Source organism: Patagioenas fasciata, chromosome 1 (genome assembly GCF_037038585.1).
Source record: "Patagioenas fasciata isolate bPatFas1 chromosome 1, bPatFas1.hap1, whole genome shotgun sequence".
Classification (NCBI taxonomy): Eukaryota; Metazoa; Chordata; class Aves; order Columbiformes; family Columbidae; genus Patagioenas; species Patagioenas fasciata.
The window spans coordinates 64,999,105-65,026,506 of NC_092520.1; the positions used below are offsets into that span (position 1 = coordinate 64,999,105).

The 27,402-nt window shown below is 37.3% G+C and overlaps 1 protein-coding gene across 1 annotated transcript; it reads left to right on the plus strand.

The window, feature by feature from the left end:
- The first annotated feature begins 1,578 nt into the window (after nt 1-1,578).
- Nucleotides 1,579-26,387, plus strand: CDC16 (cell division cycle 16). The gene is made up of 18 exons (XM_065829583.2): nt 1,579-1,733; nt 4,351-4,405; nt 5,330-5,427; nt 5,933-5,971; nt 6,768-6,908; nt 8,773-8,932; nt 9,578-9,672; nt 10,104-10,237; nt 11,938-12,017; nt 13,571-13,620; nt 14,331-14,404; nt 16,667-16,792; nt 17,579-17,731; nt 18,302-18,365; nt 20,037-20,098; nt 22,173-22,308; nt 23,200-23,290; nt 24,420-26,387. The coding sequence occupies exons 1-18, from the start codon at nt 1,686-1,688 to the stop codon at nt 24,683-24,685; spliced, it is 1,872 nt and encodes a 623-aa protein (XP_065685655.1). The 5' UTR covers nt 1,579-1,685; the 3' UTR covers nt 24,686-26,387.
- Nucleotides 26,388-27,402: the final 1,015 nt, after the last annotated feature.

Genomic DNA, 27,402 nt, shown 5'->3' on the forward strand with positions numbered 1-27,402 from the left:
CTGCCACCTTTGTGGCCTCCACACTGAAACTCTGACACAGGTTTTCCCCCTACATCAAAGCACACACAGATTATTGCTCTTCTTGTGCCAGACACAACTGCTCCAAGATGTATCGGGCAGCATCTGAGTTATTTCAAACCAGGTTTTTTAATGAATACGTTGTGTTTTTCAGTAGCATATCTGTCATTTTTCAGCAATGTCCCAGTGGATGATTCCCTAATCTGTGCAATACCAAAAATGATGAAGGACTTGTAGGAAACCCCCAGACAAACTGGCTGCAAAACCTCCAGGAAACATTTTTCACTTCAAGGCCACAGCGGCTGAAGGGGTGTAAGGCACCATTGAAGGAAGAATGTTGTTTTCGCAAAACTGAGGACCTGGCACCTGACCCCAGCTGGGGTGGAAGGACTGAGAGACACCAGACTGTGAATCCTTAATGTAAAACAAAGTCTCTTAGAACTAATCTCGGAATGCAAACTGATTATTTTCTTTAAAAAGTTAAGCTAGGGGGAAGGGTAACCAAAGAGCCAGGAATCTGTATTTTAAATAAATCAATTAGGGGAGGGGATTGTTAGATTAATGAAACAGGTAAAGTGAGGCAGACATTGGGTAGTCTATAAACCCTGCAGTACTCAACTGAAGGGGAATTTGCAGCCAGGATTTGGGGAAGATATAAGCAGGGACTTTTTACCCTATTGTGTGTGCCTACCATTAGGTAGAACACCTGGTCTTGCAAAATTGTTAATAAAATACACTTTGCTGAGAGATCCTGCCCGGGCCTATTATATTGGCAAGGTAACCGTTTCCTACCGGGGGATCTCAGGGCAAGGGTTCTCCACAGAGTCAAAACTGTGGAGAAAAGCCTCAGAATAAATTTATTAGTGGGTGGGGGTGGACTATGGAGGAAAGTCTTGGAATAATTTTATTTGGGTGGGTGGAAAGGGGTCGAGAGAGGTTCTCCTTCCCCTCTACTCTGCCCTGGTGAGACCATGTCTGGAATACTGTGTCCAGTTCTGGGCCCCTCAGTTCAAGGATGGGGAACTGCTGGAGAGTCCAGCGCAGGACAATTAAGGTGATCAAGGGAATGGAGCATCTCCCTTATGAGGAAAGGCTGAGGGAGCTGGGTCTCTTGAGCTTGGAGGAGACTGAGGGGTGACCTCATCAATGTTTATAAATATATAAAGGGTGAGTGTCACAAGGATGGAGTCAGGCTCTTCCTGGTGACAACCAATGGTAAGACAAGGGGTAATGGGTTCAAACTGGAACACAGGAGGTTCCACTTAAATATGAGAAGAAACTTCTTCTCAGTGAGTGTGTCAGAGCACTGGAACAGGCTGCCCAGGGGGGTTGTGGAGTCTCCTTCTCTGGAGGCATTCAAAACTCGCCTGGACACATTCCTGTGTAACCTCATCTGGGTGTTCCTGCTCTGGCAGGGGGATTGGACTGGATGATCTTTTGAGGTCCCTTCCAATCCCTAACATTCTATGACTCTGTGAAGGGGGCCCAGCCGGTGCTGCCGGAACGCTGCGCTCGGGGCGCTGTTTCCAGGGGGGAGGGCAGGAGGGACGGGGGCCGGGTTTGAGCGGGGCACCGGCGGGCAGGGCGATTCGCCGGCGAGGCAGCAGCGCTTCCCAGCGCGGCGGGCTCGGCGCTGGGGCCGCTTCAGCCACAGACCGCGCGGGAGGATGAACCTGGAGCGGCTGAGGAAGCGGGTGCGGCAGTACATCGACCAGGTGAGGCGGATTTGCTGTCTTTCCCCGAACCAAAGCCCTTCTCGGTCTGGCTCCCGGGGGGAAGGAGGCCAGGAGGTGGTGGGGGTGTGCGAAGCAGCTGCCAGCCTCTGTAATCGGGGAGGTGTATTAATTTTGAAATAATTCCCCGTTTCCTCGGGAGAAGGAGGGCGCGGGCGTGGCCGCGGTGGGGCCGGAAGAGTCGCCAGGGCGGTCTCGGCTGGGAGCCGGGGCCTGCGGCCTCCCCGCGGTGTGATGGGGGGCTCTCCCAGGGTCTTCATCCTGTGGAGGAGGGGGAAGGGCCGCTGTGTAGCGAAGGCATGTTTGCAAGATCCCTCCCGTACGGGTTGTGCAAGTTGGGACGTGCTTACGGTTTGTTCAGCCTGGAGGAGGCTGAGGGGAGACCTCATGGCGGCTACAGCTTCCTCATAACGGGAGGAGGAGGGGTAGGAACCGATCTCTTCTGTTTAGTGGCCAGTGACAGAACCCGAGGGAATGCCAGGAAGATGTGCCAGGGGAGGTTTAGGTTGGACATTAGGAAAAGATTCTTCCCCCAGAGGGTGGTGGAACACTGGAACAGGCTCCACAGGGAGGTGTCACGGCCCCAAGCCTGACAGTATTGAAGAAGAGACTGGACCATGCCCTCGGACACATGGTATGAACTGTGGGGTTGTCCTGTGCAGGGACAGGAGGTGGACTCGATGATCCTTGTGGGTCTCTTCCAACTCAGGACATTCCATGATTCTATACCTGTTGTTTATAGATGCCCACCCTGTATAGCTCTGTAGAGAGAGCAGAGCAGACTTGTTTTCATTTGTTGACGGATTCAGCAATTGTGTTGCTGCAGGGCAAACAACAACAACAGCAGAAACCAGGAAAAATGCATGAATGAATTAGTTTAAGTATAGCATGAAACTGTTCTGCTCTGTTTCTAGTTCAGATACTTCATACTGGCATTGCTGCTGGGAGAAACTCATCCCTTCAGTTATCACAAACATTTGTGTGTGTGTGGCCAGCAAATTTTACAGGAAGGTGGACCTATGTTAATTTGGTGGATTTTATTGTGTTGTTTTGCTGTACTCGTTTGAGTTAAGCTCGTTCACCAAGCTGCTTTGCCACACAGCCATATAGACACTTGCGCAGTTCTGAGTAAGGCAGAATTGGGGAGGAATGTGGGATTGCTGCCTTGGGTAGTAGTCAGCTTATAGTACTGTATAGTGCTCTGTAGGCCTGGATTATGCCATTTTTTGTGGTATTGAGAGATGCATTTAAACAACAGTTCTTGTAGACAGCTGGTAGATATGTGGACATTTGGTTTGTTGTGTTTTTTGTTTGGGGCTTTTTTTTTTTTTTTCTTTGTGGAGTTTTGTTGGTTGTTTTTGTTGTGTTTTGGGGGTTTTTTTGGTGTGTTTTTCTTTGGTTTGTTTTTTTTTTTTGTTTGCTTGGTTTGGGGGGGTTTGTTGTTGTTTTTTGTTTGTTTTGGTTTTGTTTGTTTGTTTGTTTGTTTTTGCTTGCTTGCTTTTCCTGGGAGTGCAGATTGAAAGCAGACTATTCTCTTGGCAAATTTGCTGGGCGTTCTTAATCCCCACCGAATAGGAAGTATGGGAGCACAAGGTAGAAGAGACCACTTAGGTCATGGATCATTGTGCTTTGTGATGACTAAAATACCATCAATGTGCATTTTGGAAAAGTCTACCCAACCTCTGCTCCAAAAGCATAAAACAGTCTGTGAGATTGCAAGCAAACTCCACAACTCTAATGTTGCTGGAAAGGCCAAAAGCAATCAAGGCTTTTCTAGTATTGCAAGTCCTTCTAATGGCAAAATAACTGTTAATTGTCCAGCAGATCCAGAGAATAATTTTTATAACCGATAGCACAGAAAGAGATAAAAAGGAACAACAGTAGCCCCTCGTGATCTTCTTGGAGAACAATCCCAGCCAGTTCAATGAGGTTTTGCCTAGCACCCCAAATCTGATGGCAACCTTAGCTACGTTAGTGGGGTCTGCCTGCAAACTCTGCTTCTGTTGAATCTGTAGTTGCCACCAGTCTTCTCTATTTCACCCGCTTCTCCTAAACTACAGACTTAATGGTCAAACTATAAAAAGATATGTGGAATTTCACAGAGGAACTGTGGTTTGTGTGAGGTTAAAGCATATTGCCTGGAGAACTAAAAGTTCTTAATTGGAGATGGTGCTGCTAAAAGTTTCCTGAAGTAACTTGTGTCCGTTTTTGTTTTTAATATAGTATTTTCTTTCTTCTAAAATATAGCATTTTAAAACCGTAGTCAGGGGATTTGTGCTGATTTTTCAGTGATAACAAACCAACTGATAACCTGTTCCCATACTTACGTAGTGCATTCCTTTTGGTCAAAGATACCTACATTTTATTGAAAATAAACAAACAACCCCACCTCACATTTCTTTTTGTTATCCTTTAGAAGTTATAGTTTAAAAGGGACAGTACTGTTTTTTGAACTTATAAAGGTCTCAAGTGTGAAATGCTGTTCATTAGAGACCACATGCATAATATATTAAATGTGAATGATGTACAGTATGTTTCAAAATAATCCAGGAAAGCTAACCACAAATAAATACTAATTATTTCTATCATGCTTTTACAGCAGCAGTATCAAAGTGCCCTGTTTTGGGCAGACAAAGTGGCTTCACTGTCTCATGGTAAGTAGTTGCTTTTTACATTATACTTGTGCTCTGTTTTGTGTTGGTTTTTGTTGTTTGTTTGTTGTGTTTGGTTTTTTTAAGCTGTGGGGTCAAATGTTGAAGTTTTGGGGTTGGTGTAGGTGCATTTCTGTGATCTTGGGAGCACCACTTTTTCCAAATAGAGTGGGGCCAATATTCTTTCCCTTTTGAACTTTGTGTTAAAATTAATGTTTGGCCAAACCCTGAGGTTTGCCTACCTTAAGAGACGAAACAAAGAGCTCTGAGAGACAATGGTGGTTTCCTATAGGATTCACTGCTGTTCTGAGTGACAAATAGAATGTGTGTTTACAGAGGGATTTGATGCTGGTAGCTTATGACTGCCTACAGCCGTGGTCTGTTTACAGTTTAAACTATTCTAGCGCCTTGATCCCACAAAAGCATTGGTTGCCAATGAAGTAGGAGAGTACTGAGCTGTGGTTCTGTAGTCGTAAATTCAAGCTGCAGAAGTCTAATGCTTTCAGTGTCACTACTTTTAGGTTTCCACTGATCTTTTATGAGAGAGACAATTCTTTTTTGCTTTGTGTTTTTTTTTTTTTTTTCTGTCATATGTGCAAGGGCAGAGTAACCTACAGCTGCTACTTTTAGATCTGTATCACTGTTGTCACCTTCTCATGACGCACTTCCAGTATGAGATTCTTTGTATTCACTGTCCAGTGCACTGTCTGATGTCTTTGAAGTTAAAATGGGATTATTCTCTCACTGATAGATATTATAAATTGTTTTTATATATATATATATATGTAAATAAAACTTTGTAGTTCAATAGGATGCTAGAATAGGGTAAAAATGCTTTTCTAGTGAAGCAAAAGTGAATCTTCTATATCAAAGTGTTTAAAGATAGATTATAAATTAATGGTTTATAATTTTGTTCTGTTATTTTAGAGGAACCACAAGATATCTACTGGTTGGCCCAATGTCTTTACCTGACAGCTCAGTATCACAGAGCAGCACATGCCCTTCGATCGCGTAAGTTGGATAAGGTAAGTCATTTTAGTCAAAGCCTGTTATTCCACATTTAAACCTCTGCTTCTAGCCACAGTGACTTCTTCACCATCAGAGGATAAGGTTTATGGGAAAAGCAGTTAAAAAAACCTTAATAATGTAGTTTATCCAAACCAAGTATAGCCCTGTGTTCAATAGGCCTGATTGAAACTGTTGTCCCCAGAGTGGGTCACAAGAAAGAGGAGGAGTCCAAGGATGTAACTGCAGCATGTATGGGAAGTTGAAGAGGCACTTCAGGTGTAGCTGTTTAAATTGTTCTTCCACACTGATAATGAGTAGTGAAGGCAAGGGTGATGTGTCTTTTGTGAGTTTGATAGTAGAGGAAGTGTTACAGACTTAGTCATTTTGGTCAGGAAAGATTTTTGGAGGTGAGATGGGTGAAGAAGCTGTACAAATGAGAAAGGAGAGGGCAAAATGGAGTCTAGCAGTGTAAGTAAACACACTTTCTCTTTATAACTAGCATGTATGAATCTTCTTTTTCAGTTATATGAAGCGTGTCGCTACCTTGCAGCTAGATGTCATGTGAGTACGTGTTTTAACTTCTATAGGAAACAAACCAAATTAAAAAAAGATGTATCTTGTGAAGGTTAGATACCTGAAAGGCAATGTAGAGTATGTATCCATTGGAATAACAGGTTTAAAATTTGTGACAGTTGATTTAATTTTTTTATCTTCAGTATGGTTACTTCAGTATCCACTGTGATACTCTTCTGAAGAAATCCAACCAACCTTTTTTCCAGGAAAAAAAATACTCCTTTAACCTTTTGTAGGGAAAGAATGTGAACCATTTTTGTCTCATGTTTTCATGTTTGCATTCTTAATTGGTTGGTTGTAGTCTGACCAGAGAAGATGTGATTTATGGTTGTATAAATAGAGTTAGAAGCTTTATACTTCAGTATAAAATGAGATACATAAATAGTAAAATGCAGTGCTTTCACAGGAAAACTGAATCAATTGGTAGATTAGATACAGAAATTTGGAATAGAATAACGTGCTGCTTATTGAGTAAGATAATTTTATTAAAACCTGTATTAACTATTTCAGTAGTATATCTGCTTCTGTGGTTGCATAATGCTCTATAATTTTTCTGTGGGTGTTAATGTTATGATTTTTTGCATATTATAAGTGACTAGTGAAATAGTAGGCTGCAACTGGAAAATTACTTATGTCCAGATAATAATATGTCTGCATGAAAAACCTGCTGATAATCACTAGTTGTTATAGTCTGTGCCTTTGAAATGTGACACTGTTTAGTGGTGCTTTATGTACAGATGTTTCAAATCCCAACCTTGTTTTTTACATGCACATGTTTGGCTAGTATGCTGCAAAAGAACATCAGCAGGCCCTGGATATTCTTGATATGGAAGAGCCAATCAACAAAAGACTTTTTGAAAAGTACTTCAAGGATGAAAGTGGATTGAAAGACTCTACCACAGACTGGGAGATGTCACAATCCTCTGTAAGTGACTTTTTATTTTTTTCTCAGTTATAGAAATATTTGTTTAAAAAAATTGTTAAGTCAGAAAGTGGTTTTACAGCTGTATGAATCTGAAACTGGGATTAAGCTTTCTTTTTTGAATAACATAATTTTCAAAGATGTTGAATTGTTCTTCTTTCATTGCTTTCTTTGAAAAGTCATGTTAGGTTTCCTGTATGAAAATAACTTGGTTTGCAAAAATGAAGGGTGCTTTTCAGCAACTTCTCATAAATTATTTGCAGACACTTTGCAGGAAGTTCATGATCTAGCATTGTTTTTTAGAGTCTTTTAGCTCTACATTGCAATTTCAGTCTTGATAATATAAACTAACAATTCTTTCAGTTGGGCTGCAGGTTTGAGATAACAAAGCAAGTTTCCTTCTCATCCAGATGTTTTTAATTAAATTTTTCTGTAATTTTTCATGTGTTCTTCTCAGTGGGACGCTTTTTGCCCACACTTGAAAATTATGTGATGTGAAGGAAGTTCCTGAAGCTTAGTGAAAGGATTCTGTACAGCCACACAGCTAAAAGGGATCAGTACCATCTGTAGGCTGAAGAGTCTGGGAAGGGTCTTTACTTTTGGAGTTATGAATTGAAGTGTATTAGCTGAAACTACAGTGAAGGTGATTGACAGAGGGCATTTTCCCTGTAAGACTGAAGTACCAAAATGGGTTAAATGTGGATGGATTTTGAATACTGGTGTTAATGGGCTTAAGGGAGAAGTGAACTAGACTGATTTACTGTGGTGCACTTTAATGAGAACATTTAAGCTATCACTGTAAGCAAAGGAAGAAGACCTCAGTTTTGGCTGTTCATTCCTGGCCCCTGTTCCATGGTACTTTGGCCCAAGTGTTTGGGTGGATGATTATTGACCTAATTTGAGAAACTATTTTGTCTGAAAAACAGCCCAACCAAAAAACTTGAGGACAGGTTTGATTTGCCAAGGGAGAGAACTTCTGAACTGAGCACTGCTACAAGAAATTTTAAATCAAACTCCTCTCTAGGATTATGGATTTTCAAACTTCATTTGGTTAGTTCCAGAGCAAGAGTGACTCGTCTCTGAGCTGGTAATGCTATTACCACTTTAGCAGCTTCAGGATTTTTCAGTTGCTAATGCAGCTGTGCTGTTCCTCATGTGCAGTCCCCTGAGGGAGTGGGTCGCTCTCCTTAGTCTGATAATACAGATGCGTCGTGTGTTAAATTCCTCCAAGTATCTTGCTGACACTTCTGTTGCCTTCTTGACTGAATTGAACACGGAGCTATGGAGTTGTGAAAGAACATGACAGTCGTTACAGATCTTAGCACAACTTTATGGTAATAATGATCTTTCGCTACTTTTGTTTCTGAAACATCTATGGCTTATGTTGAAAAGAAGGGTATGTTTTTCTGCTCAAAGTAGTTGTGTCCATTGATTTGGCCTTTTTTTGTCTCTACCGTGGTCATTCTTGTCTTGCCTGAAATATGTGGTTTAATAGTCAATAAAGAGGTGAATCACCTTTGGAAGTAACAATTTCCCTATATTGACTGTCAATGGAATTTAGTATAAACTTGAATCAGAGAGTTGGATGCCAGAAGTAGAAAATAGAAAAGATAAACTCTATCTTCCCTCTAGTTATTTCAAGCACTTGTTCATTTGGCAGCAGATAACCTTACAGAGCATTCGTTTTGTGTTTGTTTATTTTTTAGCTAGTAGAGACAATAGTTTATTTTAGAGACAGCACTAGAAAGCCAGGTTTCATCATACATGAAATGCTTTTTACTTCCCAGGGAGCCTATTTGATTTCTGCTCAAAACCAAATTGCAAACATTGATTCAGTCTTTGACCTCCAGCCCTGCTTTTCCACCAGATCAGGAGCTCCATATGCCTTTTGCGAGGGAAGATCTACGATGCTCTGGATAACAGAACCCTGGCAACATACAGCTACAAAGAGGCCTTGAAGCTTGACGTTTACTGCTTTGAAGCATTTGATCTTTTAACATCGCACCACATGCTGACGGCACAAGAAGGTCTGGATCACGGTGTTCTCAAATACAAGTAGAATTTAGCTGCTTTCTTAATATGCCTTTTTTCTGGATAAAAATTAAAGCAATATGACAAGTAACAGACTTTAAGATGTTAAGAAGAGAAAATGTATGAAATGAGTGAACATAAGAATCTGCTCAAATTTATGTTTGAACTTTATTTTTCAGTCTCGCAATACTAAAAATTAAAAGAAACAAAGTAATCCAACCACCCTGTTAGTCATGTTAGTTCTGAAAGTTCACATGCTCTTTGCCCAGCCTAAACAGTCTTTTTCCTGTGTTCTCAACTTCACAGCCATGAAACCCTACTGGTGTTTGCTTACTTATAGTAGGCATTGTTTAATATAGCATTCTGAGTGATAAAAATTGACATGTAAATAAAAATAGTGGGATTTTATGTTTTCTTTGTTACATTTTATTTAGAAGTGTAGAAGGAAAGACTAAGAATTCAATCATTACTTTCATAATTAGCAATATTATCTGTTGTAGTGTATCTGTAATGGTATCTTTCTTGTAGTTTTAGGATAAACATAATAAAATTCTTTGCATCTCAAAGTTCTAGAAATGTTGGATCTTGCTGTTTGTTCTGTAATATGACCACTTCATTTTTTCTTTTTTAAATTCGTGTAGAAAAAGAACTTCTCGAATCTCTACCTCTTAGTAGACAATGTACAGAAGAAGAACAAGAATTGCTTCACTTTTTATTTGAGAATAAATTGAAAAAGGTAAATCTCAAAACTGACTAAAAAGCTGGGGAGTTGATTGAAGGTCTTGACTTCACATTTAAATTTTCTTGGATTCCATTTATTCTAAACATTAGAATAGATAAGAGCTTTGTAGTTTTGGTTATTTTAAAATTTATGATGCAGTAGATACCGCTTTATGGGAGTAGTGTAATAGTTTTGTATAAACTTGTATTCTTGTATATGGTGACAACTTGAAATTCTGATTTATTTATTTATGCTTATTTTATTGACAAACTTCTAGGTGGGGAAAAAGAAAATTAGTAATGTGCGCAAAATACGTTTTTGGGAATTTCTGTTTAAACCTAAGAATTTTAAGAAGCTTAGTGCTTCTTAAGTATTCTTTTAGAACTAAAAATATTAATACTTATGATCTGATTTTTACCTTGGTTGTTGTTTCTTTTGTCTTTCAGTATAATAAACCCAGTGAAACAGTGATTCCTGAATCAGTAGATGGTCTTCAGGAAAACCTAGATGTGGTGGTATCGTTAGCTGAAAGACATTATTATAACTGTGATTTCAAGATGTGTTACAAGCTTACTTCTGTGTAAGTATAGAAAGCAACTTCGAGGGTCTTGTCTCATATGGTGAAGCATAATAATTATGCCTGGACTTACAGTGAATAGAATTGTTCAGTGAACTGGCATATGTAGTAGTTTGATAGAAAGCTTGAGGCATTTAAAATGTGTAGTTTGTGCCTGGCAAGACACATTATTTTTGTGATATGTAGCAGAGATATCCGAAGCAAAACTGCAGTTAAAGAGCACTGTGTTGCGCTTCTCTTCATCCATCCCCTTCCTTTCTCTGGTCCCTGCAGTTCTGTGTGTTTCCTGCCTGCTTCTTGTTTGACCTTCAGAATGAACGGGTTTGGATCAGTTGGTTAATTAGGAAGTATGATTTATCTGACTGATTAAAAGTTAATTTTGATGTGCCAAGTGTTGTCGAAGTTGTTACATAGCCCAGGTATATGCTGACTGCTTGGTTGTCAGGTGGGTCAGAACAACATGGATTGTTCTCAGCTGCTGTAAATGTGAGCACATGGCTGTGTGGAGCTGACCTGACAATTGCCTTTTTAAGAAAGCTGTCTTTTTGTGTAGATACTGCGTAGACTCAGAATATTAGTAGTATAAAACAGGAGGTGTGGTGGGTTTTTTGGTTTGGTGGTTGTTTGGTGGTTGTTTTTATAGTACCGTTTTTTCTTAGCTGAAGCAAGCCATCACTATGAGGAATACCCCATGGAGTCCAGTACAAGCAAGTTTTTTTGGGAAGGCTGTAGAGGATGCTGACAGTTACATTGAATTTAAACATCTGAGTAAAATCATGATCCTGTTGAAATAAATTACTCCAACTGAGTCCATAAAATTATACTATTGCATCTCTTTTTCTGAAACTTAATTGCTGCATCCTGTCTAGCAGAAAGTGGCAGGAATAAATGTCTCCTAGGAAGATTATCACAGATGCTGGAGCTTGGAAGTGAGAGTCTGAGAAGTCCATATGACTTCAAAGTTTTAGACTCTGTTCAAGAGAACATATATTATATTTGTTTATGTGTTCTTTTACACTTCAAAATAGTTGAAAGTATTTAAAATAAAAAATGTCATCTAAACTTTTAACTATTTCAAGGTGTACTTTTCAGAGAATGGAGCTGTGCTGTTATATGTCTGATTTAAGAGATTCAGTGAATAGATTTCAAGACATCTTTTTTGCGTTTAGTTTACTAAATGCCAGTGCTTACAAAAAGGACATGTGCCTATGGGCCATGTCCTGTCCACAGTCTGTTGTCTGTGAGACTATCTTCAATTTCTAAATGCACCAGGAAGTAAAAATTGAAAACTGAGCTAAGTATGTTTTCTGAGGCATACTGCTAAGTGTTAAGATCAGGAAAGGTGAGAACTATTGCTTGAAAGTTGCTGTCAAATGTATGGAAAAGATGAACAGAACGTTGTTTGCTGGTTAAATTTCAAATAACCTGCGAACAAATGTGTATTGCATTCTGTTTTTCTGATTGTATATTCAGGTTGCCAGAATTTTCTGTTATCCTCTTCTGTTAAGCTAAATTAAAAGTTATTTTTCTGGTTGTGACGTAGCCTTTATTATGCTATTAATAGTTACCTTCTAGTCACAAAGAGTTTTCCGATGCCTAAAATGTTATTTAACTTGAAAATTACACATTATAAAAACAGCTTTCTTATATCACATTAAAGCTTTTGAAATATGCATAGCAGATTTTTTTGTTTATTTTTTTAGAGTGATGGAAAAAGATCCTTTCCACGCAAATTGTTTGCCTGTGCATATTGGGACACTTGTGGAGCTTAATAAAGCGAATGGTAAGATATACAACATTTAATATGAGCCAAAAGAAGATTGTAAAGCTCTAGTTTTAAACAACAGGGAAGGATGCCAAGAACCCCTCCCTTATATACTTTTAAAAAAAATTATGTATTTTTCTTCCTACATGTAGCTTCAAGAAAACAATGGTAACTGGTAAAGAAGGGAGTTTCAGAGCTGACAGTGGGGTGGGGAAGTAGTTGTGCAAAGGGTCTGTATTTATTCCTGATCTAACAAGTGGGCTATATTGCCAGAAAGTCAGTGAGCTACACTGCTTCATTTCTGTTGTTTGACTTCTGGTTTGAATGATCTTCCTAGGGTACCTAGATGTACTTTTTCTGCTCAACAACACAATAAAATATATTAATTTAACCTAGAAGGAACTCTTTGGGAGTGTGTATGCTTAGATGGACGTGCTTTTTCCATATTACAAAAAATTCTAGACTCCCCTTGGCTTTGTTATTGTGAAGTCCTCTCTTTACTTCAAACAAGTTAATAATCGTGCAGCACCTTTGTTGGAATTACAAGAATAGCTGACTTGCAGCTGGGATGGCTTTTTCTCATTTCAGACTGCATATAAAGATCCAAATCAAATGAGGAGTTTGAATGTCTTTAAAAGCAATTGGAAAATACACTAAGGAGCTCATATGATTTGCAGTCTCTCAAAGGATGGTGCATTGTATGTACACAAATAGGTCATTAGGTGTACTAGTACTTCTCAATGTTTAATAAATGTACTTTTCAGTTACTTTACAGTTAACTACATCTGAAAATGTGGACAGTGCTCTGATTTTTCTTCTGAGTCTGTAGAAAAAGTTGATATTTTGTAAACCAGTTTTCATATTTGATTTTTCTGAAGCCAAGAATTGAGGCAAACTACTCCAGGACAAACCCATCAATTTAAGAGCACTGTACTCCGAAGAAACAGCAATTTTATGTACTGTAATGCTGTTTCTTTTGAAATTGCATAGGCAGTAGAATTGTTATCCTGTATCTCATTACTGCCACCATTACTAGAAAATCTGTAGTTAGTTATTCTGATAACTAGAATTATTTTTATTAGAAAAGGAATCACTTAGAATTATTCCACAAATAGAACATTTATTTGCTTTTGTCCTGTTTTCAGCTTATTAATGCACAAGACTCTATGTTGAAATTGATCTAGCCAGCATGTTTTACCTCTTAGATGTAGGAATTTCAGTAGTGTTTTACCTTGACAACATACGTTCAAGTGTAATACTACAGGCACTTATTTTAATTTATATTAATGATGCAAGTTGTTGCAGAATTATTAATGGGTGGGATGTGTAGCTGCTTTTTTATATACTGTGAAGACTTATGGGCTGGGTTTGTTTGTTTTACTTAATTGCAAAACTGAATATATTTTGAGACAGTTTGAAGCATTAATGCTAAACAGAAAATATTTTTTTATTTGTGCATTAACAACGTTAGATGTTCTGGATATTTTTGTATAGAAAGCTAAAGAGCTTGAAATATCTCAGGTTTTAGCATATTTTAATTTTGTTTTCTGTTTTTTTTCCCCACTATATAGAGCTTTTCTATCTTTCTCACAAACTGGTGGACTTGTATCCAAATAATCCTGTAAGTTGTTCTAAGTCTACATTACCAGGTAGTTTTTTCTAGGTGAAAGCACATAGAAGTTGTAGTGTTAATAATCAGTTTGAACAACAGAATTCAAAATCTGTTTCTGGATGGAGCTATTAAAAGTGGTTCACTCCGTTTATTTCTATGCATTTTAATTTTCTTCTACTGAGGTTTTTTTAAAAAACAAATTACTTGTAAAAAGTATTCAATGTGAAGTATTCAATGTGAGGTACTCGCTTTGAATAATAATTTAAAACAAATGCTGAAGTAATAAATGTATATACCATTCTGAACAGCCTTTTCTGATGTTTGGTCACCTTCACAGTGAAAATTCTTTTCCTCTTACTTGGTCTGAATTTCTCATGTTGCAGTTTGTACCCATTGTCTCCCATCCTGTCACTGCACCTCTGAGAAGAGTCTGACTCTGTTTTTTTTCATTCCCTACCATCAGATAATTGAAGATGGTAATAAGCTTTCCATTTAGCTCTCTCTTCATGGGGCTGAACAAAGCCAGTTAGATACATACATGCTAGCACTTCTAGCCTGTCTGTAATAGCAAATAATTTGAAAAGCTGACTGTGATTTCAGTGAAAATGTTCCTAACTTCTCTAATTACCTGTTCCTCTGTTTTGTGTCACCGATGGTGGTGTTTCACTAAAATCAGTGTGATATATCTAATAATATTCTATTTTGATTTTAATGTGTAGGTGTCATGGTTTGCAGTAGGATGCTATTATCTCATGGTTGGCCACAAAAATGAACATGCCAGAAGATACCTCAGGTAAAATTGTTTTCCTTAGTGAATCTGTTGCTGACTTGCTAAATAAATACCTGATATTCGTGATTGTTTGTAAGCTCATAAATTAAAGAGAAGCCACGTTAAGCTGGTTACTACTAAAATACTCCATTTGTTGACACCCTTTTTTTGGTACAGCGATTTAGACCTCAGCCTTCTAGATACTTTGAAAATGACATGCAGACTTAGGTGGCATCTCCTTTGGCAGTCACCTGCCTGTTATGCGCCAGAGCAGTCCATGCGTTTACTCATGCTGCCCAGTCAACTACAGCTGGATAGTCGAACCGCCCTTCTTAGCATGGTCCCAGGCTCAGGTTTCAGATCTCAAAGGGAAGAGTTAGATAGAAAATTCTGATGTTCGGTTGTCTAGTTCTTTCTTTGCACGAGCAGCCTTGGACTTTTTAGGTTGGTCAGTCAGTCCAGTGCTTTTTCTGTATGTATATTGATTATCAGCACTAGGGAGCAGGACCTTGCTGTGAAGTAGGGCATTTGTTTGAGTGCTGTGAGCTTAAACTGAGAAGGTTTAAATCAACCTGCAAGGCTTTCATTTTTCTTCTCGAGACCTTTATAGACAATACGTGTAAAGACAGGTTAGTAATCTAGACTGTTTAAATGCCTGATTATTATGAGAAAACTACTTAAATTCCTGGCAAGTATCACTGTGAAATTCTTCGAGAAGCTATCCTGAGTGGTTTTGGTGGGAAAATAAAGAACAACTTTATTAAATCTGTAAGCATTCCTAGCCAGGCAGGGTCTATAGATGTGTTGGTAGGGAACGGGGTGTGGGGTTGGGGGGAAGAATCGGAATTCAGGGTAGTTCTGCTAAAGAGGAAAAAAGGTATGCTAAAAGTGAAATAGCAGCAAGATGCCCAGATTTTTTGGACAAGAATGATAGTGTACAACTACAAGGCTAGGGACAACTGTGGGCTAGCCAGTAATTTTTGGAAAAGGATCTGGAGACACCACAGGTGAAAACACAAGCTCCCATATAATTGTTTTGGAGTCACAGGACATCATGCTGGAGCATGCTGAATAGGATAGAAGGCAGAGCTGGGAAGTGCTATGTAGCACATCAAGGAAATATCATTCTGGCTGCTCCAGAAGGAGTCATCTGCATCTTTCACATCTTGCAAAGGGCTTATCTGATCTCAGCACCAGTTAGGAAAACAACATTTGTGATAGAATATAATCCATCTTAAGTAATAATATTGTAATGTGTTGCTGTTGACAAGACAACGTCTGTGGAGAACTCAAGATGGATGTGAGACATTTGAGTTGAAATCAAGAGAAGGCAGTTAAATGAGCATTCTGGAGAAGGTGGCCAATGTGGAAAATTTTTGAAGTGATTGAAACTGTCTAGGATGTAGAATGGGAAGATGCAAGTGTTAAAATATTGAATGTTTTGTCCCAGGAGACAGAGAACAAACTGTTCTCTAAGATCTGTGATGAGAAACAAAGAGTTTTACTGTGAAAAACAAGATTTAGATTAAATGCTAGGAAAAAGTGAAATGTTTGAGGATAGCGAAGCAATAGCATAGATTGCTTGTGGTACATGTGCGATCTCCATGTCAGAAGCTTTTAAGAAAAGATTGAGCACATTTCTTGTGACCTGTTTGGTTATGAAGGCCCTTGCCTTCAGACAGAGAAAATATCCTACAGAGATTTCTAATGTTTCTGTCAAGACTGTCATTTGGTAAAGACTTGCAGGTAGCATCTTCAGCTCAAGACTTGAGTGACATTTTGTCATCCTCTCTGATGCATGGCAGCTGTCTGCAATATAAGAAATAAATACTCTTGTTTTCATTGAGGCTACTACAATTATATAGCAGGATTTAAATGCATAGTTCAATGTAAGAGTTCATTTGGTATTTTCACATCCTGCTTGTGAAACTTATATTTGCTACAATATATTTATTTTAAATGTATAGCTAGAATTTTGCTATACATTATAAATCACTACTAAGGTTTTCTGAATTTTGCCCAATTCATCTATTATATCATTGTTTGTTTAGTAATATCAAACAATTCCTGTTGTCCATGAACAGCAACAGAAATAATACAATGAATGTGTGATAAGTGCTAAATAGATTCAACTTTTACAATTAACTTGGTTTACCAATGATCATTACAGAAGATTATCTTAATAGATGCCTAACTATGTCTCATAGTACTGCTATGTAAGTGGTTTCTGAAGCAGATGGAATTTAATTTCAGATGTGTTTGCTTGTGACTTGCTCTTGTTTTTAGCAAAGCTACTACACTTGAGAGAACCTACGGACCTGCATGGATAGCATATGGACATTCATTTGCAGTTGAGAGTGAGCATGACCAAGCAATGGCTGCATACTTTACAGCTGCACAGCTCATGAAAGGGTATGTCAAAAAAGTCATATTTAGAAAAATTAAAATTAATCCATAAATAGTGTAGAACATCGACCTATATCCCTTTAAACCATAGGAATACATTTGCAGCAATTACTTGGTAGAAACCAAAGGAGAGAAAAAAAAAAACCAACACAAATTTCATGATCTACATTTAACTGCACTATTTGTGATTACTGTTGTGATTTTCTAAAGTTAATATTTATATTTATGTAATCTATGTTCTTCCTGAAAGTCCTCTGAAATTTGTGAATCATGTTTGTCATACCAGGTCATAAACTGCCATATAGTAATACCTTGGACAGCTGTTTCATGCTGTAGGGGTTGTGAAACAAATAGTGGACTAATCATGTTGAATTTCTTGTAAAACTACTGTATTGGTAAATACAATACAGTATTTTTTTAATATATATTATTATGCAATAAATACAATACACAGTAGTGTTTGGTAAATATAATCCCTTCAATTATTACTTCTTCCATGTTCTATTTGTAAATGAAATGTATGAAGGAAACTACAAAAAACCACCCTCATAACTAATTTAAGCACTGATAAAATACATGTAATTCCAGAGCAGGTTACAATTATATATTAGAATTCAATTTCTTGTCAATAACTGACAAAGATGTGAAGTCTTTTAACTGCCCATTCGGTTAATAGTCCATTGAAATCAGCTGTTGCTTGGATGTACATAAACAAATGGAAACACAGTTGGTGTCTCTTTATAGTTTCTGGTGCAATTCCTAATAAATGCATGTTTGGTTTTTATTTTTTAGGTGTCATTTGCCGATGCTCTATATTGGACTGGAATATGGTTTGACAAACAACTCAAAGTTAGCTGAAAGGTTTTTCAGCCAAGCTTTAAGCATTGCACCTGAAGATCCTTTTGTTATGCATGAAGTTGGAGTGGTTGCATTTCAAAATGGAGAGTAAGCTTGCCAAATAGGTTTAAATACTGGTTTATCCTGAAGTGTAATGTGCCAATTTATCTACTGAAGTACTTAAACTGAAGTATAGTTTCTTTTGGTTCTGGTTTAGGTGTTTAGTCTAAACCCTTGCTTTCTACATTGTTCTTTGTTGCTTAAGATTGAAAGAGGAACATATAGAGCTTGATTATTATCTTGTGTGTGCCTGTCATTGGGTAGTTGAATTGCTTGAAGAGGCCTCTATCTGCCCACATGAGTGCACACATTCTATAAAATTTTGTCAGCTCAGGAGGTTCCAAATATGTTCTGAAAAAAATTAACAGATAGAAGAAGTGTTTAGTGACTATTCTTGGTTGCTTTTGATTTTTTTAACTTTGTCTTGTTAACTCTTAGGAGCACGTGCAAAATATACCCAAACATAAATTACTGGGGTTTTACATCTAATTTCGCTCATACAATGAAATAATGTCAAAGAACTTTTCCTGGCAATACAGTTTTCTCATACTGGTAATGAAAACTTTTTATTTATTTATTTTATTTATTTTTCTTTCCTCCCACCCTGTCAATTTGTAGCTGGAAGACTGCAGAAAAGTGGTTTCTTGATGCACTGGAAAAAATCAAAGCTATTGGAAATGAGGTATTTTTCCTAATAACACACATGATCATAAATTTGTAAAACTCCAGGAAATTTTGTGATATCTTGTGACAAAATACGTTGTGCTTATTTTAAGATAAAAGCAATACAATGTAAATTTGACTTTGAAATTTGGGCCATCTACTTGTAACTGAGTATGTTGGGTTTTTAGATGAGAATCATCACACATTATCTTCAGTGCTATGGGAAAAGGCAAAAAATAAGTGTGGAGAGCAGAATCCAGGTCTCATTCTCAGTCTGGAGTCTTAGTGGACTAATGGTTCTTGACCAGAGGGTGGAACTGGGTACACATGTGAGATGGTTTCTGCCACCTTAAGTGTCAACCATTTATTGAATGACTTCCACTTTAGTTAGGACATAATCCTGTAGGTGTGTAATTGTTTTCTCTCTACCAACTAGAGCCACTGTGTGGGGATGGGCCCAGGGATGCTTAACTGACTTCCTGAAAGTAACCATAGTAATCCCTGGCAAAAAGTTTGTGAGGAAATGTGCTCGTAGTTCAGGTGCTTTTGTGAATCCAAAGTCAGCCATTACAACCCTGATTCCTCAAATGCTGGGACACACAAATGAGTTTGTACCTATTGGTAGTACCACTTATTTTCTTTGTGTGACATAATTTTGTCGAAAGAACCACATTGTACTAGAGTGACTTCAGATTCCCTAATGGAAGCACTATCACCTTGTGACAGGCTTATTGTGAATTTTAAGATAGGTTTTCTTAATTTTTAGTTTAAACTGAGTTAATGAGGGCACCACCTCACGCTACTGTAATTGTTTACAAAGCATGTCCGATCAAGATAATGAAATTGCTTCTAGAGCACAATAACACTTCTATAAAGTGGAAGGCATTGAAAAAAACCTATAATTTTCATGTCAACAAGGCACACATTTACTAAAACAACCTGAACAGATACCAATTTATGCACTTCTTGTTCTATTTTAGTTAAAGTTGTATTGTTGTATATGTGAATGCCACAAACTTCTATGTGTGGCATTTTTCTTATGTGAGAAGTACTAAATATCAACGTATCTATAAACAGCGAAACAGAAATTTAGAATTAGAATGGGAAACACCTGAAATAGAGATACAGAGGTACCCTTACATTGTTATAAATCACAATTTCATAATTTAATCAAGTCCAAATGATTTTTAATTTCAACAAAAAGTGTTTTAAGGACATTGGCTCAGGTTGTCATCTGTGTTTCTCATAAATGAGCTCATTTATTTAGAGCAGATGAAGTTAAGCTATGGAGAAGACAGTTAAAAGACCTTCAGTATTTATAATTATTGTACAAACACGTAATTTGGGGGGGTCTTTAGTGCTTCTAGTATGAGAGGCTTAACATGATTTTTAGTTCAGTAGAAAACAAAGTTTGTTTGATTTGCATCCAAGTTTCAGCATCACTGACTCATTAGAGAAATTCAATTGAGTTTACAGAATGGGAAAATTAGAAAAATGAGTTATTGAGTAAATGTTTCAAGCTTAAATATGTGTTTTGAAAAGAACTGAAAATGCTTGTGATATTTTTGTTGGTCATGAATGAATTGTCTTGTTCATTTGTATGTTATTGGTTTTTCGTTTTTTTAACTAAGCAAAATTCAGTTACAATCTGGGAAGATGCAGTTATCTGAACTGTTGTATTATTTTGCAGGTAACAGTTGATAAGTGGGAGCCTTTATTGAACAACTTAGGACATGTCTGCAGAAAACTCAAGTAAGCAGAGAGTACTGGAGTTCCATTTATCTGGAATACTACACAAATGAGTTTTCTCTAGGCCTACTTCTCATTTATATTACAATTATACACCATGTGAGAGCAGTGTAGAAGCACCTTTTAAGAACAAGATTCCCTAAATCAGCTTGTGACCATAAATCCTTTAGTCATCCCTTATATCCAGTTTACTACATGCAAGCTAAAGTACTTGATGTAGAAACCTTTCCTTAACTATTGATACTTACTGGGCAGAAATTTGGTCGGGGGCTTTTAGATCTTTTTATGTCTGAATTTGAACTGGCAGCTGTCCTAGTCCTGACATAGTTGAACCTGTCTACTGATTTAATTAAAACAAAGGTGGGTTTGTGCTGGTTAATTGCTTGGATCAGTGCTTATGTTTTTTTATTGACATAATATATTCAGTGATACTAACACAGCAATAAAAACTTACTTTATGGTTTTCGAGAACAGAACTATTATTTCATATTTCCATTCTAGGAAGATAAAAATAAAGTGCAAAGTACATATGCAAGCTTTAGCAGTTTTAACATAGATAAATGTTTTCTCATTAATTACTTTAATCTGATTTTAACCAGTGTTTTCTTTTGTTTAATCAGTGCCATAAATATATTTTTAGTATAAAGGTTTTAATTGTCCAGTTGATGTACACTGTAATTTTTGTTTACAGCTGCTAATAAGAATGTGATTATGGTAGATATAAGTTGTACTTCTGCTTTGGCTTTGGTAGTAATTGCTTTGTGCTTGAATGGCCTATTAGTCTTCATTTTCATTCTGACATACGGATGTGTAATAGTCACCCTTTCTGCCAAGATCAAACAAAAGGCACTGCTTCTGGAATCTATCAATGAGTATAATTGCAGGTTTTTTCCAAATACTTGTTTCAGTTATAAATTCTTCTTTTTTTAATTTCTAAAAAAAAATTAGTAGCTGTTTATATCACACTTAAGACAACTTATTTGTTCAGGTTCAGAAAGCCAACCTAATGTATTTCTGCATCCTTGTAAACCATCTTTCAAGAAAATCAAGTTGAGAACTTAGGCAGCTGTGCATATGTTTTGATAACTTTAAAAACTCCATAATAAACAACTTACTAGTGTTCATCATACATGCTGTTGCTAGCATGAAAAAAAATTACTGGATAGATGTCCACTGATTAGCATTATGCAGTTGAAATTGCAAGCAGCATATTAAAATACAGTGATTGTTAATTGGACAGTTAATGAAAATAAAATCCAAGTAATGGGAAAGTCTTGTGCAGCAAGCAAACAGTTGCATAATTTTTCTGCCTCAGTTAATACTTAATGCCCTCTAACAATTTCATATGTTGCTGTTTGCATAGCTTCCTGATAGCTACAGACATGAACATTTCTTCTGAATAGACAATTGCTGTCTTGGCACTCGGATGTCAAATGTAATAATTTCTCAGACTAATGCCATAATCTATATTTAATCCTCGTTTTATAAAATAATGAATGCATTAAGCAGTCTAATTAATGGATCATTTTCAAAGAAAGGGTGGTTGGTGTTTGAAAGAAATTACTGATATTGTGTAAACCTTTTCTGATACAGAAGGCAGCAAAATGGAAGTGACAGAAGTACCAGTGTATGTAGCGCTCACAGGTTGTGGAATTTCTGCCCAGAGAGCTTTTCTCACTTTGAACAATGAGTGATTTAGTCTGGTATTGCTCCTTCACTCCCCTGGGGAGGGAAATGAAAGCTATAGAAAGAAAGCTAATGTTACAATGAGCACCATCAACCATCTAAAGCAATTTACGGTATCAAATGGCTACCATCATCTCCAAATGGGGCCTAGCAGTTGGCAGCTGTTGTGCTACACAAGGAGAACAGTGATTTCTCAATTACATTGAGGAAGAAAATTGTCAATATCCGTGAACCTTTTGTGCATTCTATTATGTTCAGAGTATGAAGCAATAATTTTTAAGTTCTTGTAAGAGTGCATGCTGCTGAGCTAAGGAAAATACTGATATACTACTATTAAAACACCTTTCACCCTGAGGCTTCCTAATAGGCCTTCTGTGTTTACTTCTACCAGGAAATATGAAGAAGCGCTGGAATACCATCGCCAGGCGCTAGTGCTCATTCCTCAGAATGCTTCTACTTACTCTGCCATTGGCTACATACACAGTCTAATGGGCAATTTTGAAAGTGCCATCGACTATTTTCATACGGTATGTAACTGCCTTAAATGAAAGTGCTGGTCACAAATTCTATTATTTACCGTTTCATTCTGGTTTGGTTTTGGGACAGAGAAACGACATTTCTTTCCAGCCTCCAAATTATTGTTTATTTTATAATCTTAATTTTTTTTTTAAGAGTCAGCTTAAGTTTTCTGTTGATTTAGTAAAACATGGCCACTTTGTGAAACTTAGTAGTTGAATCCTTTGTTAAAAATTAATTGCATTTCATAGTTGTCATATACATGTTAAACTTATCATACTGCTGAAATAATCAAAAATACTTTCAACCTATACCTTCAAGAACATGTTTTACAGTAAGTGCAACATTTAAAGATAAACTATTTTCTGTTGTCTCAGATTTATCTTTATTATATGGTACTTGTTTATTGCGGAAAAGTTTTCCTGATTTCACATTTTCATAGAGTAACAGTGAATTTCCCTCAGTTGAATTTTCAGTGTTCAAGAGGATTGGCTTGAACTTAGCTGCAGTTTTATTTACCTAGAAGCTTGTATTACATAGATTCAGTTGTAATTACTTTAAGCATGTCTCAGTCTATTTCGTTATAGATTGTTGCTTAGCTATACAAAATTAAGTTCCTCACAGATTTTATAATCATTATTTTTACTAGTATATTTCATGATTTGTGTATGATTCTCTGTATACATATCCTTTTCAGGTTTTGGTTTTGTACCTTGCTTGCTTACTACTTCAGCCAGTTCATATGACAGTGTTATTTTGGTTCTGCAATATTTTGCTTTTACAGTGACGACTATGCTCTGATAGCATTGTAAAGTAACAAAACAACAAACTGGGAACAATCATGAACTTAAGATTTAAAAGGTTTTATTTGCTGCTGAATACTTACTGTTTTTTTTTAATAGGCCCTTGGTCTTAGAAGAGATGACACATTTTCAGTCACAATGCTTGGACATTGCATAGAAATGTATATTGGTGATTCAGAAGCCTACATTGGTAAGTCTTTCACTTGAGTGACTCTTAAAGTCATTGAGTCCTTTGAGAGGAGTCTTATTTTTACATCAAGAAAGGCTATCTACTGTTACCTAATTAGCTTATAAAATAGAGTATGTTTTTGTTTGTTTGGTGTGCTTGTTGTTGTTGGGGTGGTGGAGGTGTTTTTAATAGTTCAGTGAGACAGAACTTACCAGCAATTGCAGATGGCCACTGTTTTTTTAACCATCATGACAGCAAGTTCTTACCAGCATAAGAAAGGAAACACTTTGCCATTGGAGGTGGTGATGGTTTCTTTCATAGAAAATATTGATTTGTGGCAGCTTAGAAACCAAAGGGAATGGGGAAAAACAAAACAGAAATATGGAGTTAGAAAATCGGAACACTAGTGCTAATAACTGCTGTAGAGAGATATGGACAAGGCATTTTACCATGTCAGAACTCGGTGGAGACAGGATAAATTCTTCTGCCTGCAAAAACAGAGCTTTGCATATGGAAAAAAAAAAAAAAGTGCTTCATAACAGTAATACGCTATAGTGCCGTAGATTGAAATATTCTTAAAAACTTTAGGCCCCCTGAAAAAGCTTTATAGCAACATACTTCTGCTTCCTGAACTTACTCATTTATCTGTAATGAATACAGTTGATGTCCTGTCAAACATGTTAATGACAGTGAAGCCAGTTAAAACCATCTGTGTGCTCTATTGCTTTTCCTGCAGACTTTTTGCACAATTGAAGCAGATGTTTCTTCTCAATATTGTCTTGCTCCGTATGTAGCAAGTTAACACATCTGGAAGAACCATGCAGCTGCGTGATATGCATTGATGCAAACCATGCTGTGTGTAACTTAAACAACAAAAAAGCCTCTTAAGAGAATTGTGAAGGCAATTGACAATTACTTCTCATAACAGACTTTTAAATCTGAGTTATGTTTTATATATTGTGTTTCTTTCAAGAAAGAGGCTGCTGGATTTTTTCAGAACAACTCTATTCAACTTCAGTCATTAGCAGTGACAGCTCCCTGATGGTCTGAAAACAGAGAGTTGTGGTAGTTTCTGGATTATAGTTTCTTTGAGATACATCGTTTGAGTGTGTTTATTTGCAACAACCTAATGCTTTTACTGTCTTCCTAGGAACAGAGATCAAAGACAAATTAAGATGTTATGACTTTGATGTACACACAATGAAGACATTAAAGAACATAATTTCACCTCCCTGGGATTTTGGAGAATTTGACATAGAAAGACAAACTCTGGATGAAAGTGGCATAGTAACATTAGAGACGACACATCAAAGGAAAAGTACAGATAACAGTCGCCCATTGAACGAAACATTTGAGATTGAAATGAATGAAAGTGATATGATGTTAGAAACATCAATGTCAGACCATAGTACATGACCATAAATACTGGTAGAGAGCTCATTTTGTTTTAAGTGTAGTATGTTTGTTTTAGCATTTTTGTTAGGGTGTTATACTTTCAAGAATTTGCTATTTTTATATGAATTCAAACTACCACTCTATACTTAACACCAGAGAAATAATGCTTGCCTTAAGGACCCTTTAAAAGCATACATGATGGACTGTTTCTACAAAATTAATCATACATGATGAAGTAAAAAATAAATTCACTTTTTTTAAAAACTGTTTACTGGTCCATGTGTCTGCCATCAGTAAGACTATGAAGATTTAAAAATAGTACTTAACATGGAACCATTTGCAGTGTTGTTAAATGTAATAGCCAGTCTAATATAGTAGTATTGTGGCTTCTGAGTTCTCATCCTGTCTGTGAGGAATGCTTGCTTAGTAAGTAGACGAAAAAAAAAAAAAAATCCATGAAGTTTTATACTTGCTACTTTATAAATATGTATTCCTTTAAGGAGCAATTTCAATGGTTTTCTGTCATTTGACTCAAATTTGGCACACATTCAGTTGATGACAAAGCATGTTTGTTATACGTTATCCTAGTTATTATTTTCAGTTCTTTCTCATTATTCTAGATTGTATTATTGAGAGTTCATTTAAGAACTGTTTTTGGTAAGCTGAAAACAACCTTGAATAGCATAAACATGAAGTTAACTCAGTCTTACCTGCAGTTAGCATTACAATGAAGTTGTAAGCCACGGTGTAGCACTGTAGGGACCACAGGCATTCTCTTCACACATAGTAGTTTTGTCATTGCAAAGGATTAACTAAATAATACACGTACACTGTTTTTACAAATCTCTGAAGTGTGGTATTTTTAAATGTCATTAGTTCACTGAAAAATGAAGTGAAGCATATGCCTCTGAAACAGAAGCAGTGATTTGTCTATTCACTAAACAGGGCGGGTCTGTTTGCCTTTGTAGCATGAATGTTGAATGTATTTTGTGTAAATTTTTCCCTTCTTGCTTTTCCCACAAATATCACTGTGTGGGGCTTAAAATTAAAAACTTAATCCTACAAGCTGTCATAATATTTTCTTCTGTGACTTTCAGCTGAGTTTTAGCATTTAATGTTTAGAATAGATTTTGTGCAGTTTATCAGTTCAGATTTTAGTGTGAAGTACTTCAGAACTCAAGAACTAGCAATTTTTCTGCAAAGATTTTTCATGAAATACAAATACGATTTTTGTTTTAGTCAGCAAAATAAATAATTGGTCTAAAGTGTAATTTTGACAGAGTATCTCAGTATATTTGTGTTAACATGTAAACACATATTTTCAATTATACTTTCAGCCTGAAACTTATATATTTGGTTATTGTGATATAATTTTCATCCACTTTATTGGGGGAAGGTATAAAAGAACCTCACATATTAGTGTGATACATGAAATATTTCCTATACCTTTTTTTGGCAGTTTATGTAACTAAGAGACAAGGGCTGAATCCAAGTAGCTGTATTGAAACCTTGTTGTCATTTTTGCTTTTCAGCAGTCCATCTTTCTTGATTAATGGTCCTTTTGACTTTACGGTAGGCAATGTTTACTCTTTTCCTGATGAATGGGTATCAAAGGATGGGCTGATGCTGTAAACTTTTGAGTGTTTGGGTGTTTTTTTTTTTTTAATTTTGTAAAGATTTTGCGTAAACTGGAAAATATAAAAAACTACTTCTCATCGCACTACATCTGTCTCATGACTCATTGAGTTCTCAGCAGCCAGGTTCTGAATCCTGAGGAATATACAGTTAGTAGAGCCCACTGCATAGAAGAAATTGCTAGGTGGGAAGGCCTTCATTTACCTGAGGGTTCTTATTAGCCAATTTGAAATACCTCCTAGTAAATCAAAATGCTAATTTTCCTTTTTCCCCTGCTTTGCCTCCTTATTTGCTTGCTCTGCTGCTCAGACATTTTTGCCCTGTGTCTTCGTTCTGTGTTTTAACAGCAACTGCGCACTCACTGTTGAAATCAGGTTGGGTCCAAGAGATCCCCTTGCTGTCCTGTGAATACCACACAGGTGTCCTGGGGAACCCTGTACCCCTGAGACCCCGGATGAAGCCAGGTTAATGGAGGAGTTTGCTTTAGTCGATGAGGACTGGGTTAGGGAACAAATAAATAGTCTGGACATCCATAAATCCATGGGTCCAGATGGGATGCATCCGCGGGTGCTGAGGGAGCTGGCTGAAGTCATTGCTAGACCGCTCTCCATCATTTTTGCCAAGTCTTGGGAAACGGGAGAGGTGCCCGAGGACTGGAAGAAAGCAAATGTCACTCCAGTCTTCAAAAAGGGCAAGAAGGAGGACCCGGGTAATTATAGACCAGTCAGCCTCACCTCTGTCCCTGGGAAAGTAATGGAACAGCTTATCCTTGGTGTCACCTCAAGGCACATAAGGGATAAGAGGGTCATTAGGGGCAGTCAGCATGGCTTTACCAAGGGTAAGTCATGCTTGACCAACCTCATAGCCTTTTATGAGAATGTAACAAGGTGGATGGATGATGGCAGAGTGGTGGATGTGGTCTACCTTGACTTCAGTAAAGCCTTTGACACAGTCCCTCACAGCATCCTCACAGCTAAATTGAGGAGGTGTGGTCTAGACAATAGAGTAGTGAGGTGGGTTGCAAACTGGCTTAAAGAGAGAAGCCAGAGAGTGGTGGTCAATGGTGCAGAGTCCAGTTGGAGGCCAGTATCTAGTGGAGTGCC

What these genes read in the sequence shown, in the direction of transcription:
- CDC16 (XM_065829583.2), top strand. Translation starts at nt 1,686, where the DNA reads ATGAACCTGGAGCGGCTGAGGAAGCGGGTGCGGCAGTACATCGACCAG. An exon ending in ACTTGTATCCAAATAATCCT is followed by an intron (nt 13,621 to 14,330) that starts GTAAGTTGTTCT and finishes TTTAATGTGTAG; the next exon opens with GTGTCATGGTTTGCAGTAGG. An exon ending in GTTGCATTTCAAAATGGAGA is followed by an intron (nt 17,732 to 18,301) that starts GTAAGCTTGCCA and finishes GTCAATTTGTAG; the next exon opens with CTGGAAGACTGCAGAAAAGT.